At 38.3% G+C, this 16,417-nt stretch overlaps 1 protein-coding gene across 1 annotated transcript in view; it reads left to right on the forward strand.

The window, feature by feature from the left end:
* Brca2 (BRCA2 DNA repair associated) overlaps positions 1-16,417 on the forward strand; it is a 45,258-nt gene that overhangs the window by 4,004 nt on the left and 24,837 nt on the right. Inside the window, 10 exon segments of the mRNA XM_021186935.2 lie at positions 879-1,106; positions 2,488-2,596; positions 3,102-3,148; positions 3,470-3,510; positions 3,697-3,808; positions 5,563-5,612; positions 6,360-6,471; positions 6,949-8,046; positions 9,349-14,172; positions 15,588-15,683. Coding sequence (XP_021042594.2) covers positions 879-1,106; positions 2,488-2,596; positions 3,102-3,148; positions 3,470-3,510; positions 3,697-3,808; positions 5,563-5,612; positions 6,360-6,471; positions 6,949-8,046; positions 9,349-14,172; positions 15,588-15,683 — 6,717 coding nt within the window.

A 16,417-nucleotide genomic window follows, 5' to 3' on the forward strand; every position in this document is an offset into this window, starting at 1 on the left:
CTCTCCCTCTCCCTCTCCCTCTCCCTCTCCCTCTCTTTCTTCTTTCTTTCCCTCCTACTCTGTCCTTCCCTCTCTCTTCATTGCTCCCCCACCCACCCCCTTTCTTGATTAGTTTTTAAGATAGTGTCTCACTATATAGGCAAGCTAGCCTGGAACTTATACAGTCCTCCTTCTGTATGTTCCCAAATGCTAGAATGACGTTGTAATGTCATACCCAAGTGAGGTATTTTTGTAGCCCAGGCCAGTCTCAAACGTGAGGTCTTCCTGCCTCAACCCATGCAGAACCATGCCCAGTTGGTCAACATTTCAAGTTCCTTTTGTTTAGTAGTAGTTTGTTTTATTTTTTTATATATCTTGATTTATTTCGTGGTAGGGACAGGGTGGTGGGTCAGTTAGAAGACAACCTGCAAGAGTCAGTTCTCTGCTTCTACCATGTGGATTCCAGTCACGAACTGAGGTCATCAGCTTTGATGGTAAGCACATTTACCTGCCAAGCCATCTTGTGTTCTGAGATGAAGATCTCAATGTGTTGCCGGGAAGGTCTTCAAAATTGTAGTTCTCCTGTCTCAGACCCACTGAAGAATAACAGGAGACTACAACCATGCCTCTCCTTTATTCTTCACTGTGATCTTTGAACCTTTTTGCATTTATTGATTTTACATGTGTGCGCACACATATCCCCCATGACACAATAATGAGAAAACAATTTCTCAGTGTGTGTTTCAGTCTAACTCAGGTTGTCAGGCACTGCACGGAGGGAGTCACCTTTGGCAGCCCTGTTCTTTATTATCTTCATTGTTCACGAGTTTCTCCATGTCATTCATTAAAACTACGATGAGGATTTTGTCTTTTTTTTTTTTTTTTTTTTTTTTTTGCAGATTTAGGACCAACAAGCCTCAATTGGTTTGAAGAACTTTCCTCAGAAGCCCCACCATTCAATTCTGAACCTCCAGAGGAATCTGAGTATAAGCCCCAGGGTTATGAACCACAGCTGTTTAAAACACCACAGAGGAATCCGCCTTACCATCAGTTTGCTTCAACTCCTATAATGTTCAAAGAACGAAGTCAAGCTCTACCACTAGACCAGTCGCCTTTCAGAGAATTAGGTAACTAGCTAGGTGTGGTAGCACATGCCCTTAGTCCTAGCACTAGAGAGGCAGAAACAGGTGGATCTCTGTGAGTTTGAGGTCAGCGTGTTTTACATATCAAGTTTGAGACAGCCAGAGCGACATACTCAAGAGATGCTTTCTCAAAAAAGAAAAAAACAAGCAAAGTTCACCATAGATTTAACTTGGGTAAATCACGCTATGTGATGGAGGGTACATGAGCTGGGACTTCAGGCAAGGTTGTGTGTAAAATCAGCTCTGTCATGAACTGAGTTCTATTTTGCAAATCAGTCTTCCTCATCTCTTCCCTGACTGAAGGATGGAGATAGTGGAAGTAGTGTGGGATAAGCTTTGGTTCAGTGAAATAATTTAGGTATTTAATAAATGCCTCTTTTCTTTATTCCTATGATTAACATGTCAGCTACTAAGATTTTCTAAATTATGACTTTGATATTCAAAATGACTTGTCTTGATATTTACTAAGCTGTATTTCTTCAAGTTATTATAGGGTAGAGATTTTTTTTTAAATCAATTTCTTATGAGTATTTTAATTCTGACCTAGGTGCCAGGTGTTTATAAACACTTGCTTAGTAAAGTTGTGCATTCACTCAGCTTAAGGAACATTTGTTACTTCCTTGACATAGTATACCCTTTTCTTTAGAGTACTGCTTTGTGATATGCTCAGTGAGCATGTCAGGCATTGTAATTGCTGTGGATATAGTCAGAAGACAGAATCTCTACTGGTTGATAGTGATGTGTTCCATTGATCCTAGCATTCAGGAGGCAGAGGCAGGTTGATCTCTATGAGTTCAAGGCTAGCCCAGTCTACATAGCAAGTTTCAGGATAGCCAGGGCTACATAGAGAGATTCTGTCTCAAGAAAGGGGTGCACAGGGAAACAAACATCTTGCGCACAGTTCTGCAGGTTTAACAGTGTTCTTTCAGAGAAGCCAAATGGTAGGGTTACAACCAAGAGTGGAATGCAAAAGGATAGCATCATAACAGTCAAGTCAAATGAGACCATCAGCATACCAGTGTAGTTTGGTAGTGTGCATGTTCATCATTTGAAAAGTCCTGGTTTCTGTGTCGAACACCAAAGAGGAAGGAAGGAGGCAGGGGAGGTTGCAATCACAAAGCCTTGCTTTCCCACTTGTATTCAGGAATCTGAAACTGAATGGTAAAAGCCTTTCACAGTAGGACAGTCAGGTTGGACTAGGTGTCTTCCATGATGTCATACATAGGGTGCACACCCTCCCTTGAGATGCATCTCTGTAGGAGGCCCCAGCTCCCTATACATTCTTTTTTTCTGTTCTTAAGTTCAAAAAGTAAAAGCTCAAAATGTACAGTGTCTGCAGCCTCCCTGGATTATTTTATTGTTTCAGGGAAGGCTGTTGCAAGTAGTAAACGTAAGACCCACAGCAAGAAGAAGACCAAAGTGGACCCTGTGGTAGATGTCACCAGTCCGCCTCTGAAATCTTGTCTCAGTGAAAGGTATGATGAGACTGATGTATATTTTATAAGTACATAAGACATGTGTTAAATGTTTGTTTTTAGGGCCTGGTCTCAAGCAGTCCAATCTGACTTTGCACTCAGAATCCTCTAGCCTTTGCCTCCCACAAGGCTGGGTATTCAGTCATGAACCGTCATCATGCATAGCTGTTATTAAAATGTATTTAAATAAAACATTTTCTTGCATGTGTTTATTTCACAGAAATAAGCTGTCATGCAGATTGTTTTGGCCAAGTACCTTCTGGAAGAACTTCTATTTTTAAATAAAAAGTAATAGATTCCTTAATTTAGTAATTTTTATGTTAGAAACTTTGAACCAGGTCTGGTAATCCACTCCTGAAATCCTCACGCAGTACAAAGCCAGCCCAGGCTAACATAGCAAGCCCTTGTCTCCAAAACCATAAACCTACTGTGCTTCAGTGCTCAGTAGTCTCTTTGTTACTGCTGTTCCCCTTTTAACCCAAGGCCACTGTTTCTTTTTGTCTAGCCCTCTTACTCTGCGGTGCACACAGCCAGTACCACGAGAAAAGCCAGGTATGGGCACAGAAAATGTTCTTATTTTGTTGTCTTTTGAGACCTTATTTACATCTAAGTTGTCCTGTGAGTGTGTTGCCAATGTGTATGTATATACCCTACATGTATGCCTTGGTGTCCAGAGGCCAGAAGTGAGATCCCCTGAAACTGGAGTTACCGGTGGTTGTGAGCTGCCTGTGTTAGGTCCTAGGAATACAGGCCTTTTGCAAAAGCAGCCAGTGCTCTTAAGTGCTGAGCCATGTCTCCAGCCCTATGCTTTTCATTTGTAGGTTTTAGAAATGTTAATAAAGATCTAATGATTTTCTGTCTTTTCACCCACAGTGGTATCTGGAAGTTTATTTTATACACCAAAACTCGAGGAGGTAAATGTTCTGCTTATGGTATATCAGTTGAGAATGGGACAGTGTGTATTATCCCTTTGACTTGAGAATCGAGATCTGTACTTTGCATACTGTTTCACAGAGGCATTAAGTAAGTGATAAATGAAAGTGTGAATGAAAAGTTAATTGTCAGTGTTTCTGTAAATTAACGGCCGTCTTTCTTTGTAGGGTCAGACACCAAAACCTATTTCTGAGAGTCTGGGAGTTGAAGTGGATCCTGATATGTCTTGGACAAGTTCATTAGCTACACCACCAACCCTTACTTCCACTGTGCTCATAGGTAATAGTGACAAACGTGTACTGGACAGGAAGAGCTGGAGGAAGGCTGCTGAGTTGTCATCTCCAGTCTTATGTTAGAAAGAAAATGTGGAAGGGCTGGAGGGATGGTTCAGTGGTTAGAGCACTGGCTGCTCTTGCAGAGCATCCTGGTTCAGTTCTCAGCACCCGTGTGGTGGCTCACAAATGTCCATAGCTCCAGTTCCAGGGGAACTGGTGTCTTCCTCTAGCCTCTATAGACTCCTGCATGCATGTCATGTACATACGTATTTGTAGACAAAACACCCATATACAGAAAATAAAAATAAAGGCTAAACATGTAAGCAAATATGAAAACACATATTACGTGTGATAAGTGTTTGTAGAATAACTTTTTGTGTTTTATTTAAAATGCAATCAAAGTGTCACATATTTTAGCAGTCTATCATCTATATATGATAACTTCATACACATTTATCCACAATATATAACCATGTCATGTACGTGTGCTCATTCATAAGGTATGTGTATGACTGGTAATCCTCAAATTATGAGTTTATATTCAAACCATAGTTTTTTTAGTATTTTAGGTTGGTTTGTTTTTTATTCTGTGTGTATGCAAGTATGGCCATGTGCAAGTGCCACAGCATTTGTGTGGAGGTCAGAGGACAATTAACAGGGTTGGTTCTTTTCTTCCACCATGTGCATTCCAGGGATCCAACCTAGGGTATCAGACTTGGCAGCTAGCGCCTTTACCTTCTAAGCCATCTTGCCAGCCCTCAAACTAGAGTTTGATGATTCTAGCCAAATAACTTTAGTTTTGATCCATTTAGCTAGAATTGACTGGGCTTTCTTTTGTTGTTGTTTTTTAAAAGAATTATTTATTTAATGTATATGAGTATGCTGCCACTATCTTCAGACACACTAGAAGAGGGCATCAGATCCCATTACAGATGGTTGTGAGCTGGGAATTGAACTCAGGATCTGCTGGCGTGCACCACCGTGCCCGGCTTTTCCCACTGTTTCTTTCTTTTTTTTTTTCTTCTTTTGTTTTTTTGAGACAGGGTTTCTCTGTATTGTCCTGGCTGTCCTGGAACTCACTCTGTAGACCAGGCTGACCTCAAACTCAGAAATCCGCCTGCCTCTGCCTCCCAAGTGCTGGATTAAAGGAGTGCGCCACCACATCCCGCTTGTCCCACTCTTTCTTAATGTGGTCTGGTGATACTAGCTTTATGTTCTCTATAAGGGTAGATGAAAGATCTATAAGGTTATATCTTCAAAGACTCCTTGGGAGCCTTTAGCCTCTATTTAGACAATGATAAAGATGGAAGGCATAATTAATGCTAATCACTTCTTATCCTTCAGCCTTTTTATTTTATTATTCATATAAACAACGAAAAGAGGCTGGAAAGATGGCTCAGTGGTTAAAAGCACTGACTGCTCTTCTGAAGGTCCTGAGTTCAAAATCCCAGCAAATACATGGTGGCTTACAACCATCTGTAATGAGATCTGATGCCCTCTTCTGGAGTGTCTGAAAGCAGCGTGTGAGCTGTTATAAATAAATAAACAAATAAATAAATAAGTCTATTAAAAAAAAACAAACAGTATGACAAGTTAGACCATGTTGGCGTTTCTCATTGCTGGCTTTGGTCACACACTTTCAGATTGTGTGTGTGTGTGTGTGTGTGGGGGGGGGGTTCCTGAAGAAGTATGTTTGTGTATTGATTTTAGTGTATAATATATAATCTACTATAGCTAAATTTAATTGTTGTTTTACAGCCCGAGATGAAGAAGCACGGAGCACTGCATTGCCTGCCGACTCTCCCACTGTAAGTCAGTGTCAGGCTGGTGTACTCTCCGTATTACTCACTCTGAATGTCATCACTTGAATTTGTTTTGGTAGTGGTGCTTAAGCTTTGTAAAAAGTATTTTGTTGATTCTCTTGGTGACCACTCATGTATGTAATATATTTTGATCATATTCACCCTCTCTTCCTCCTCCAACTTCCCTCATGATCCTCCCCAATGTGACCTACTCTCAACTTCATGTATTTTGTTCTTTTTAAAATGATCCCCTGAATCCAATTAGCGCCCCTTGGTGCATATGGGTATGGGGCACTGGAGAATGGGGCAGCTGACTAGTGGCCATACCTTCCCCCCAGGTAACTCTCCCTTCCTCAGTAGCTGTCAACTACCAATAGCTCCTTGGTTTTTGGTGGCACAGTTATTGTTGCTTTGTTTTTTGTTTTTTAACTTTTTTTGAGATGGGTTTGCTATGCAGCCCTAGCTAGCTAGCCTGAAAATCGTTGTCTAAAGCATTTTGGTCTCACACTTGGGATGATCATCCTGCTTCTGCTTCCCAAGTACTAGGATTATGTGTGTGTGTCACTGTGCCCCAGCTATCCTGAATTTTTAAACTGCAATTTATAATTTTCCTAAGTGTTTGGAGATGTTTCTTAACATGATCCTATATGCAATTTCTTTCTATAAAATTTTTTCTGTCTTTCTGTTTGGTAACACGTATCTATGTATATAATGAATTATACTGATTAATGATTTTGAACACAATTTCTGCAGACTTTGAAAAGCTGTTTTTCTAACCACAGTGAAAGTCTGAAAAAGAATGATAGATCTATTCCCTCAGTGATTGACAGTGAAAACAAAAACCAGCAAGAAGCTTTTAGTCAAGGTAAGTATATCTGTTTAGTTGAGCTACCCATCTGAACTGATGACACTGTCCTTTTCTTAGAGAGAAATGCCATTGCTTTTCTTTCTCTCAACCTTTGAAATATAGAAGATAGAAACTAACTGGATACGTTTCTTTTTCGTAATTGTAATACAGAATTAACTCACTACATTGTGATTGATAGTTTTTAGAATACTAGATTGAGTACATAGCACTATTAAAGGTGACCCTCAATTATATAGAACTGGAAAAAAAATGAGTTATTTAAGATTAGGGTATGAAAAAAGACTTTCAATACATTGGGTTCTGATTTTAGGAGAAGAGTGACTTGCTGAAAGAACTGGCATTCAGAATAACCTCTTACTGCTGACCTGTGTATTATTGAATGTGAGCAATTTCTGAAAAGAATTATGAGAATAATAGGAAGAATATGGTTGCATTGTAAATGTTATAATGTGCTTTTGTTTTAAATTTTAACAGGATTGGGGAAAATGTTAGGAGATTCATCTGGCAAAAGAAATAGCTTCAAAGACTACCTTAGAAAGCCAATACCAAATATTCTAGAAGATGGGGAGATAGCTGATACTTCTGAAGAAGATAGTTTCTCATTATGTTTTCCTAAGCATAGAACCAGAAATCTACAGAAAATGAGAATGGGCAAGACAAGGAAAAAAATTTTCAGTGAAACAAGAACCGATGAATTAAGCGAAGAAGCTAGAAGACAAACTGATAATAAAAACTCATTTGTACTTGAAATGGAACCAAGAGAGAGTGATCCCTTAGAACCAGGTGTAACAAGCCAGAAGCCCTTTTACAGCCAGAGTGAGGAAATCTGCAGTGAAGCTGTACAGTGTTTAGATAGTAGATGGTCTCAGTCAAACCTTTCTGGGCTAAATGAAACCCAGACAGGAAAAATACCCTTACTTCATATTTCTTCTCATAACCAAAATCTTTCAGAAGACTTCGTAGATATGAAGAAAGAAGGTACTGGCTCTATTACTTCAGAAAAATCTTTACATATTTCTAGTCTTCCAGAACCAGAAAAGATGTTCAGTGAGGTGACTGTGGTAGATAAAGAACATGAAGGACAGCATCTTGAATCATATGAAGATTCCATTGCAGGGAAGCAAATGGTGTCTAGAACAAGTCAAGCAGCCTGTCTGTCTCCGAGTATCAGGAAGTCTATATTCAAGATGAGAGAGCCACTTGAAGAGACTTTGGGTACTGTTTTCTTAGATAGTATGACCAACTCAACCTTTACAGAAGAACATGAAGCCTCTGCAGGTGGATTGGGACTATTTACTGTATGCTCACAGAGAGAGGATTCTTTATGTCCTAGTTCAGTTGACACTGGGAGCTGGCCAACCACTCTCACTGACACTTCTGCAACTGTGAAAACTGCAGGTTTAATATCCACTCTAAAAAATAAAAGAAGAAAGTTTATTTACTCTGTAAGTGATGATGCATCTCTTCAAGGAAAAAAACTACAGACACACAGACAGTTGGAGCTTAACCTTTCAGCCCAGCTTGAAGCAAGTGCTTTTGAAGTACCATTCACTTTTACAAATGTAAATTCAGGTATTATTCTTTTTTTTTCTTCTATGTATATAGTCTTTAGGATGAGATTAAGTTCTTTTATTTGAATATAAGTTTTTTCTGTTTTTTTGTTGTTGTTGTTGTTTTTTTAATTTTAAGAGAAACACTTGCTTACTTTCTGTAGTTTTTCAGATCTCTTTTGGTTTGGTGAGAACCCTGTGTAGCCCTGGCTGACTTGGAACTTAGGCTGGCCTGGAACTCAGATATCCACCTGCCTCTGCCCCCTCAGTGCTTGGATTAAATCTGTGGGTCACCTCTGCCTGATTCTAGGAATCATTTAATCTCAGACAGTACCTATATAGATCATTGTTGAGATTTTGGATTTGGTGTTTAGAATTATGTCATTCAAATTTATTGGGGCAATTGGTACCATATATTGTTGGCTCTTTGTTTTTGTAGCATTTATTTATTGTGTTTATATTTGTGTGGGCATGTGCATGACACATGATATATGTGTGGAGGTGAGTGAATTACTTGTCTGAGTCAGTTTTCCTTTTTCACCATGTGGATCTTCAGGTCCTCAGGCTTAATGGCAAATGCATTTATACCATAAGCCACCATACCATCATCCCCTCTTTGTATTCTACGCTGGTTTTGAACTTGGCCTTGAGTGATCATCCTGTTTTAATCTCCCAAGTAGTTGGAACCACAGACATGTACCACTTGTCTTGCTCTATGGCTCCTAAGACAGCTTTTTTTCTTAAACACATTAGGAACTTGACTGCTTAGCTCCTGCTTTAGAGTATTATGTACAAATTAGATAGCTAAAAATGGTGTTTACTTGGAAAACTGAAGCAGGAGGATTATTTGAGCCTAGGAATTCAAGGCCAGCCTGGAGAACATAAGAGAGACTTGTTGCTTCTGTTCCATTCCTCATCTCCATGATGTGAAATCAGTTTTGTCTCCCTGTGAGAGATTGTAAATAGCATGGTGAATAGGTTGATGGTATTGGTACTAGAGTACCAAAGAGTTGTTTGAGCTCCAGGGATCCTGGAGTTTATAGATACTTATGCTATACCTTGCATTTTATGTGGATACTGGGGGCCTGGATTCAGTTCTGCATGACAGTGGCACTTCACTGACTAAGCTAGCTCCTTAGGCTCTTCATGTAGAAATTTACTAACTTCAAAATTGCAATCATTCAAGGATTTGTTTTAAATCTGTCAGTCACTCTTTGCTCCTCTTGTACTTCTTATTTTAAACACTTTAACTTGGGAAAAGCACTGAGTGGATGCAATTAGTCGTACTCTAACTTGTCCTATCACTCTGTTTTCTTATGCATAGGTATACCAGATTCTTCTGTCAAAAAAAGCTGTTTACCGAATGATCCTGAAGAGCCATCCTTAACCAACTCTTTTGGGACTGCTACTAGTAAAGAAATTAGTCATATTCATGCATTGGTATCTCAGGAACTTAATGACAAAGAAGCAATAGTCAGTGAAGTAAAACCACAGCCACATACAGCCCTAGAAGCTGATTTTCTGTTAAGCTTGCCAGAAAGAACATGTGAAAATGACCAAAAAAGTCCAAAAGTTTCTGATGGAAAAGAAAAGGTCTTATTTTCAGCATGTCTTCCTTCAGCAGTGCAACTCAGCAGCATTAGCTTTGAATCACAGGAAAACCCTCTTGGTGACAACAACAGAACAAATACTCTTAAATTAACTCTCAGCTCAAAGCCACCTCTGTCAAAGGCAGTCATGGCTTCTAGAAGGAAAATGTGTAAAATGCCAGAGAAATTGCAATGTGAGAGTTGTAAAGATAATATTGAACTAAGCAAAAACATCCTGGAGGTAAATGAAATGTGTGTCTTAAGAGAAAATTCTAAAACCCCTGAGCTTCTGCCATCTGATGAAAATATAATAGAAGTGTCCTCTTCAGTGAAGTCACAGTTCAATCAAAATGCAAAAATAGCAGTCATACAGAAGAACCAAAAAGGCTCACCTTTTATTTCAGAAGTAACAGTCAATATGAACTCTGAAGAACTTTTCCCAGACAACGGGAATAATTTTGCTTTTCAAGTAACCAATGAAAGCAATAAGCCTGATTTAGGAAGTACTGTGGAACTCCAGGAAGACCACCTCAGCCTCACAAAAAGGCCTAGTCTCAAGAACTCTCCCATGGCAGTAGATGGAGATGTAGATGATGAGCATGCAGCCCAGGTGTTGACTACAAAGGGCTCAGACTCATTAGCTGTGGTCCATGATTATACAGAGAAGAACAGAAATAATATAGAGCAGCATCAGAAAGGAACCAAAGACAAAGATTTCAAGTCAGATTCCTCTTTGAATATGAAATCAGACAGGAACAATGATTATTCAGACAAATGGTCGGGGTTCTTGGATCCATTCTTGAACCATGATTTTGGAGGTAGCTTCAGAACAGCTTCCAATAAAGAAATAAAACTTTCAGAGCATAATGTCAAGAAAAGCAAAATGTTCTTCAGAGATATTGAAGAACAGTATCCTACTAGTTTAGCTTGTATTGACATTGTTCATACTGTTCCATTAGCAAACCAGAAGAAACTAAGTGAACCTCATACATTTGATTTGAAATCAGTTACTACTGTATCTACACAGTCTCATAGTCAATCATCTGTTTCTCATGAAGATACTGACACAACACCTCTGATGTTATCTTCAAAGCAAGATTTTCATTCAAATAATTTAACACCCAGCCAAAAAGCAGAAATTACAGAACTGTCTACTATCTTGGAAGAATCAGGAAGTCAGTTTGAATTCACACAGTTCAGAAAGCCAAGCTACATAGCACAGAATAATACATCTGAAGTACCTGGAAACCAGGTGGTGGTTGTAAGTACCGCTTCTAAGGAGTGGAAAGATGTTGAGCTTCATCTCCCAGTGGATCCCTCTGTAGGTCAGACAGATCACAGCAAGAAATTTGAAGGTTCAGCTGGAGTTAAACAAAGCTTTCCTCACCTGTTAGAAGACAATTGTAACAAAAATACATCTTGTTTTTTACCAAATATAAATGAAATGGAGTTTGGGGGATTTTGTTCTGCTCTTGGCACAAAACTTAGTGTGTCTAATGAGGCTCTGAGAAAAGCTATGAAAATGTTCAGTGACATTGAAAATAATGAGGAACCTTCAGCAAAAGTAGGACCAAGAGGATTCTCTTCAAGTGCACACCATGATTCTGTTGCTTCAGTGTTTAAGATAGAGAAACAAAACACTGATAAAAGTTTTGATGAGAAATCTAGTAAGTGCCAAGTAACATTACAAAATAATATTGAAATGACTTCCTGTATTTTTGTTGGCAAAAATCCTGAAAAATATATAAAGAATACAAAACATGAAGATAACTATACTAGCTCTCAAAGAAATACTTATAAATTAGAAAACTCTGATGGTAGTAAGTCAAGTACAAGTGGCCCAGTTTATATTCATAAAGGTGACAGTGATTTACCTTGTGCTGATCAAGGCAACAAGTGTCCTGAATCATGTACCCAATATGTGAGGGAGGAAAACACACAAATTAAGGAAAATATTTCAGATTTAACATGTTTGGAAATTATGAAAGCTGAGGAAACATGTATGAAATCTTCAGATAAAGAACAATTACCTTCAGATAAGATGGAACAAAATATAAAAGAGTTGAATATATCCTTTCAGACTGCAAGCAGGAAAAATATCAGAGTCTCCAAAGAGTCATTAAATAAAAGTGTGAATATTTTTAATCAGGAAACCGATGAGTTGACTGTCATTTCAGATTCTTTGAATTCTAAAATTCTTTGTGGCATAAATAAGGACAAAATGCATATTTCATGTCACAAGAAAGCAATCAGTATTAAAAAGGTATTTGAAGACCATTTCCCAATTGGAACTGTCAGTCAGTTACCAGCTCAGCAGCATCGTGAATATGAAATAGAAAGTATCAAAGAACCTACTCTGTTGAGCTTTCATACAGCTAGTGGGAAAAAAGTCAAAATTATGCAGGAATCTTTGGACAAAGTAAAAAACCTTTTTGATGAGGCACAATATATTAGGAAAACTGCCAGTTTTAGTCATCAAGGATCAAAACCCCTGAAGGACAGTGAGGACAATAAAGAAGAACTTAGATTAGCATATGAGAAAATTGAAGTAACTGCCTCAAAATATGAAGAAATGCAGAACTTTGTCTCTAAGGAGACTGAAATGCTACCCCAGCAAAATTATCATATGTATAGGCAAACTGAAAATCCCAAAACATCAAATGGTACCTCTTCTAAAGTACAAGAAAACACAGAAAAGAATATAGAAAGGAATCCTAGAATTTGCTGTATTTGCCAGTCCTCTTACCCAGTCACTGAAGATTCTGCTTTGGCATATACGAAGGACAGTAGGAAAACGTGTGTCAGAGAGTCTTCTCTATCCGAAGGCAGAAAATGGCTTAGAGAACAGGGTGATAAGCTTGGAACAAGAAATACTATCAAAATTGAATGTGTAAAGGAACATACAGAAGATTTTGCAGGAAATGCCTCATATGAACATAGTTTACTCATTATCAGAACTGAAATTGATACAAATCATGTCTCTGAAAACCAAGTGTCAACCCTCTTTAGTGACCCTAAAGTATGTCACAGCTGTCTAACCCATTCTAGTTTTTGTCATCGTGATAACATGCATAATGATTCAGGATATTTCTTAAAAAATAAAATTGATTCTGACATTCCGCCAGACATGAAGAATGCTGAAGGCAATACCGTTTCCCCCAGAGTATCTGCTACAAAAGAAATAAATCTACACCCACAAACTATAAATGAAGATTGTGTTCAGAAACTGGAGACTAATACTTCACATGCAAATAAAGATTTAGCCATTGACTCATCTCTGCTGCATTCAAGGAATTGTAAGGTAGGCCCACCTGTGTTTATTACAGCTCATTCACAAGAAACTGTAAGAACGAAAGAGATTGTCACAGATAACTGTAATAAAATAGTCGAGCAAAACAGAGAGAGTAAACCAGACACTTGCCAGACAAGCTGTCATAAAGTATTGGATGATTCAGAGGATTTTATATGTCCTAGCTCTTCAGGTGATGTTGGCATAAACTCGCATAAGGCTAATTTTTGTCCTCAGAATGAACAAATTTTACAACATAACCAAAGTATGTCTGGACTGAAGAAAGCTGCAACACCACCTGTTGGTTTGGAAACTTGGGATACAAGTAAATCTATAAGAGAACCTCCCCAGGCAGTCCATCCTTCACGCTCTTATGGGATTTTTAGCACAGCAAGTGGAAAAGCTGTACAAGTCTCAGATGCTTCTTTAGAAAAGGCAAGGCAGGTGTTTTCTGAGCTGGATGGTGATGCTAAACAGTTATCTTCCATGGTGTCACTGGAAGGTAATGAAAAATCACATCACTCTGTGAAAAGAGAAAACTCTGTGGTGCGTAAAACCCGGGGTGTATTGTCACTCCCCAAAACTCTCCCAGGCAGTGTCAATTCATCTGTATTCTCTGGATTTAGCACTGCAGGTGGAAAACTGGTCACAGTTTCAGAAAGTGCCTTACACAAAGTTAAAGGAATGTTAGAGGAGTTTGATGTGATCAGAACTGAACATACTCTCCAGCATTCACCTATACCTGAAGACATATCAAAAGTACTTCCTCAACCTTGTGCTGAAAACAGAACCCCAGAATACCCTGGAAACTCAAAATTGCAGAAAACCTACAATGATAAATCCAGCTTACCAAGTAATTATAAAGAAAGTGGTTCTTCAGGCAATACTCAATCTATTGAACTCTCTCAGATGGGGAGAAACCAAGACACACAGTTGGTATTAGGAACAAAAGTATCCCATAGTAAGGCTCATCTTTTGGAAAAAGAACAAACTTTACTCCAAAACATAAAAGTAAAAACTGATGAAATGAAAACATTTTCTGATGTTTCTGTGAAAACAAATGTAGGAGAGTACTACTCCAAAGAGTCAGAGAACTATTTTGAAACAGAAGCAGTGGAGAGTGCCAAAGCTTTTATGGAAGATGATGAGCTGACGGATTCGGATTCGGAACAGACTCATGCCAAATGCTCATTGTTTACATGCCCCCAAGACGAGGCTTTGTTAAATTCGAGAACTAGGAAAAGAGGAGGAGTGGCTGTTGATGCAGTTGGTGAGGATTTACTTTTGCTTTGGTCTACTGGTCTCTCTCAAGTGATTCATCCTCAATAGTCTTGTAGGCTACTAGTAGTGTTAAAAACTAATTTTTTTCCCCTGTGGAGTTTAGAGGACAGTGATTTAGAACTTGATATCTGTAAGTATGTACCAACAAGTCATATTTTAAGGATCTTTAGTGTATTTTTAGTTGGTGTTGTGAAATTATGCTAAAAAGTTTTATTTTCCACAAAGCTAGTGAAATGTTAATATTTCCCATGTGTGTAAAGAAGTTCTAATTCTGGCAGTTAGAAGCTGGTTTCTAGTATAGCCCCTGACTTAATTAGTATTGTGTATGACTTAGTTACTTAGTTTCTGTACTCTTCATTTGTTGCCTCACTTCTCTGGACCTGTTCCCATATCTATAATGTGTAGTTAATACCTCTCACAAGGCAATTATAGATAAAATATTTAGTACTATCAGGCATTATATTTGATAGCTGTAATCCCAGCATTCAAGATCCTAAGGCAGAAGGATTGCTAAGTTCAAGGCAGCTTGGTTTAAATATCATGACCCTGTCTAAAAAAAAAAAAAAAAATCCATCAATTAATTGATTACATGTTTAAAATCACAAAATTTAAAATAAGTTACTCAACATTGAACCTGACATGTTACTCACCTAGGCAGAGAACCTAGTTTTTGTTTGCTTCCTTCACAAATATTCTAAACACAGTTTAATAGTAAGTAATGTCCTACTCTTTTTCAGAATTCTGCATGTCTGTCTCTGTACTATGTACATGCCTACTATCCGACAAAAGAGAGTAGTGGATACCCTAGGACAAGTGTTACAAAGAGTAGCGAGCTGCCACATGGGTTCTGAGAACAACCTAGTTCCTCTTGGAGAATATCAGTGCTCTTAATACTATTGGGCTATATTCTAATTTCTCATTTAAATGTCTAATGACTTAGTGAAACTATTAAGTTAATCTACAGTGGGCATGTTTTGGTAGTGCTTCAGGCTAGAAAGAATCTTTATTAAATCAGTTGACATTGGTAATCATGATCAATTTCAAAACTAGTATTCCAACCCTGTGTGGGTGATTTAAAAGACATTGGCTCCATTTACAAGCTGTGGACTCAGAGTATCAGAATAATTATATATCTTCTTGTCTAGCCCCACCATATAGTTGAGTGAGGCTTGGAAGTTAGTTTATTATCAGCCATCCTGCTAGAAACAGATTTACTTCATCAAATATTATACAGGTCACATTCTGTATGAGCAAATTTAACTGTGTAATACTTAATCTGTGGGGTTTTGTTTTGTTTCATTGTTTACCATGTATAAGTCAGTACTTTAGTTATAAAAGGGGAATCTAGTCTTTTAAAAGGTGAAACTGATACAACCACAAATATGTATGGAACTTTCTTTTTAGGACAACCCCCAATCAAAAGAAGCTTATTAAATGAATTTGACAGGATAATAGAAAGTAAAGGAAAGTCCTTAACACCTTCAAAAAGCACTCCAGATGGTAATTTGTTTTTATTGATATTTTTTCTCTGAACAAGTACTCTGCATGTTATTCTTACACTTTCTTCCCTTGGTTCATTTGTGTGTACAGAATGGTTTAATTGTTAAACTTTTGGTGTATTTGGAATGTGGATGGTTCATCCATGATGCCTACTAGGGCACTGACAAAGCTGTAATTGCTAGTGTGAGATGCTTATGAAATAGTGAATATAGAGTTAATGAAAGTGGTAAATGACCTGCACCACTTCATCAGTCACATGATTGATGCTACCAAATGAGGTGTATGTTTCTCAGTCATGATTTGACTCCATCCTTCAACTTACTACATATAGATGATGTCTTGCCTCTTAGTCCATTGCGGTCTTTTGATTTTCCTATTACTTTTTTTAATGTTTGTTTGTTTGTCTGCTTTTCAAGACAAGGTGTCTCTATGTAGCCCTTGCTTCATGGAACTCATTTTGTAGACCAGACTGGCCTGGAACTCACAAAGATCCACCTGCCTCTGCCTCCCAGGTACTGGGATTACAGGTGTGTGCCACTACTACCTGGCTTAACTTTTTGTATTTAAAATAAAACAAACAATCAAACAAAAACTATTTATTATCCATATATATGACTTCAGTGCCTGAGGAGGCCAGGGCCATCAGGTCCCTGGAGTTGTAGTTACCTTCAGCTGTGTGTTGGGAATTCAGCTCAGGTCATGTGGGAGAGCAGTCACTTCCTATGAGCCATCTC

The sequence above is a fragment of the Mus pahari genome, chromosome 23 (assembly GCF_900095145.1).
Source record: "Mus pahari chromosome 23, PAHARI_EIJ_v1.1, whole genome shotgun sequence".
Lineage (NCBI taxonomy): Eukaryota > Metazoa > Chordata > Mammalia > Rodentia > Muridae > Mus > Mus pahari.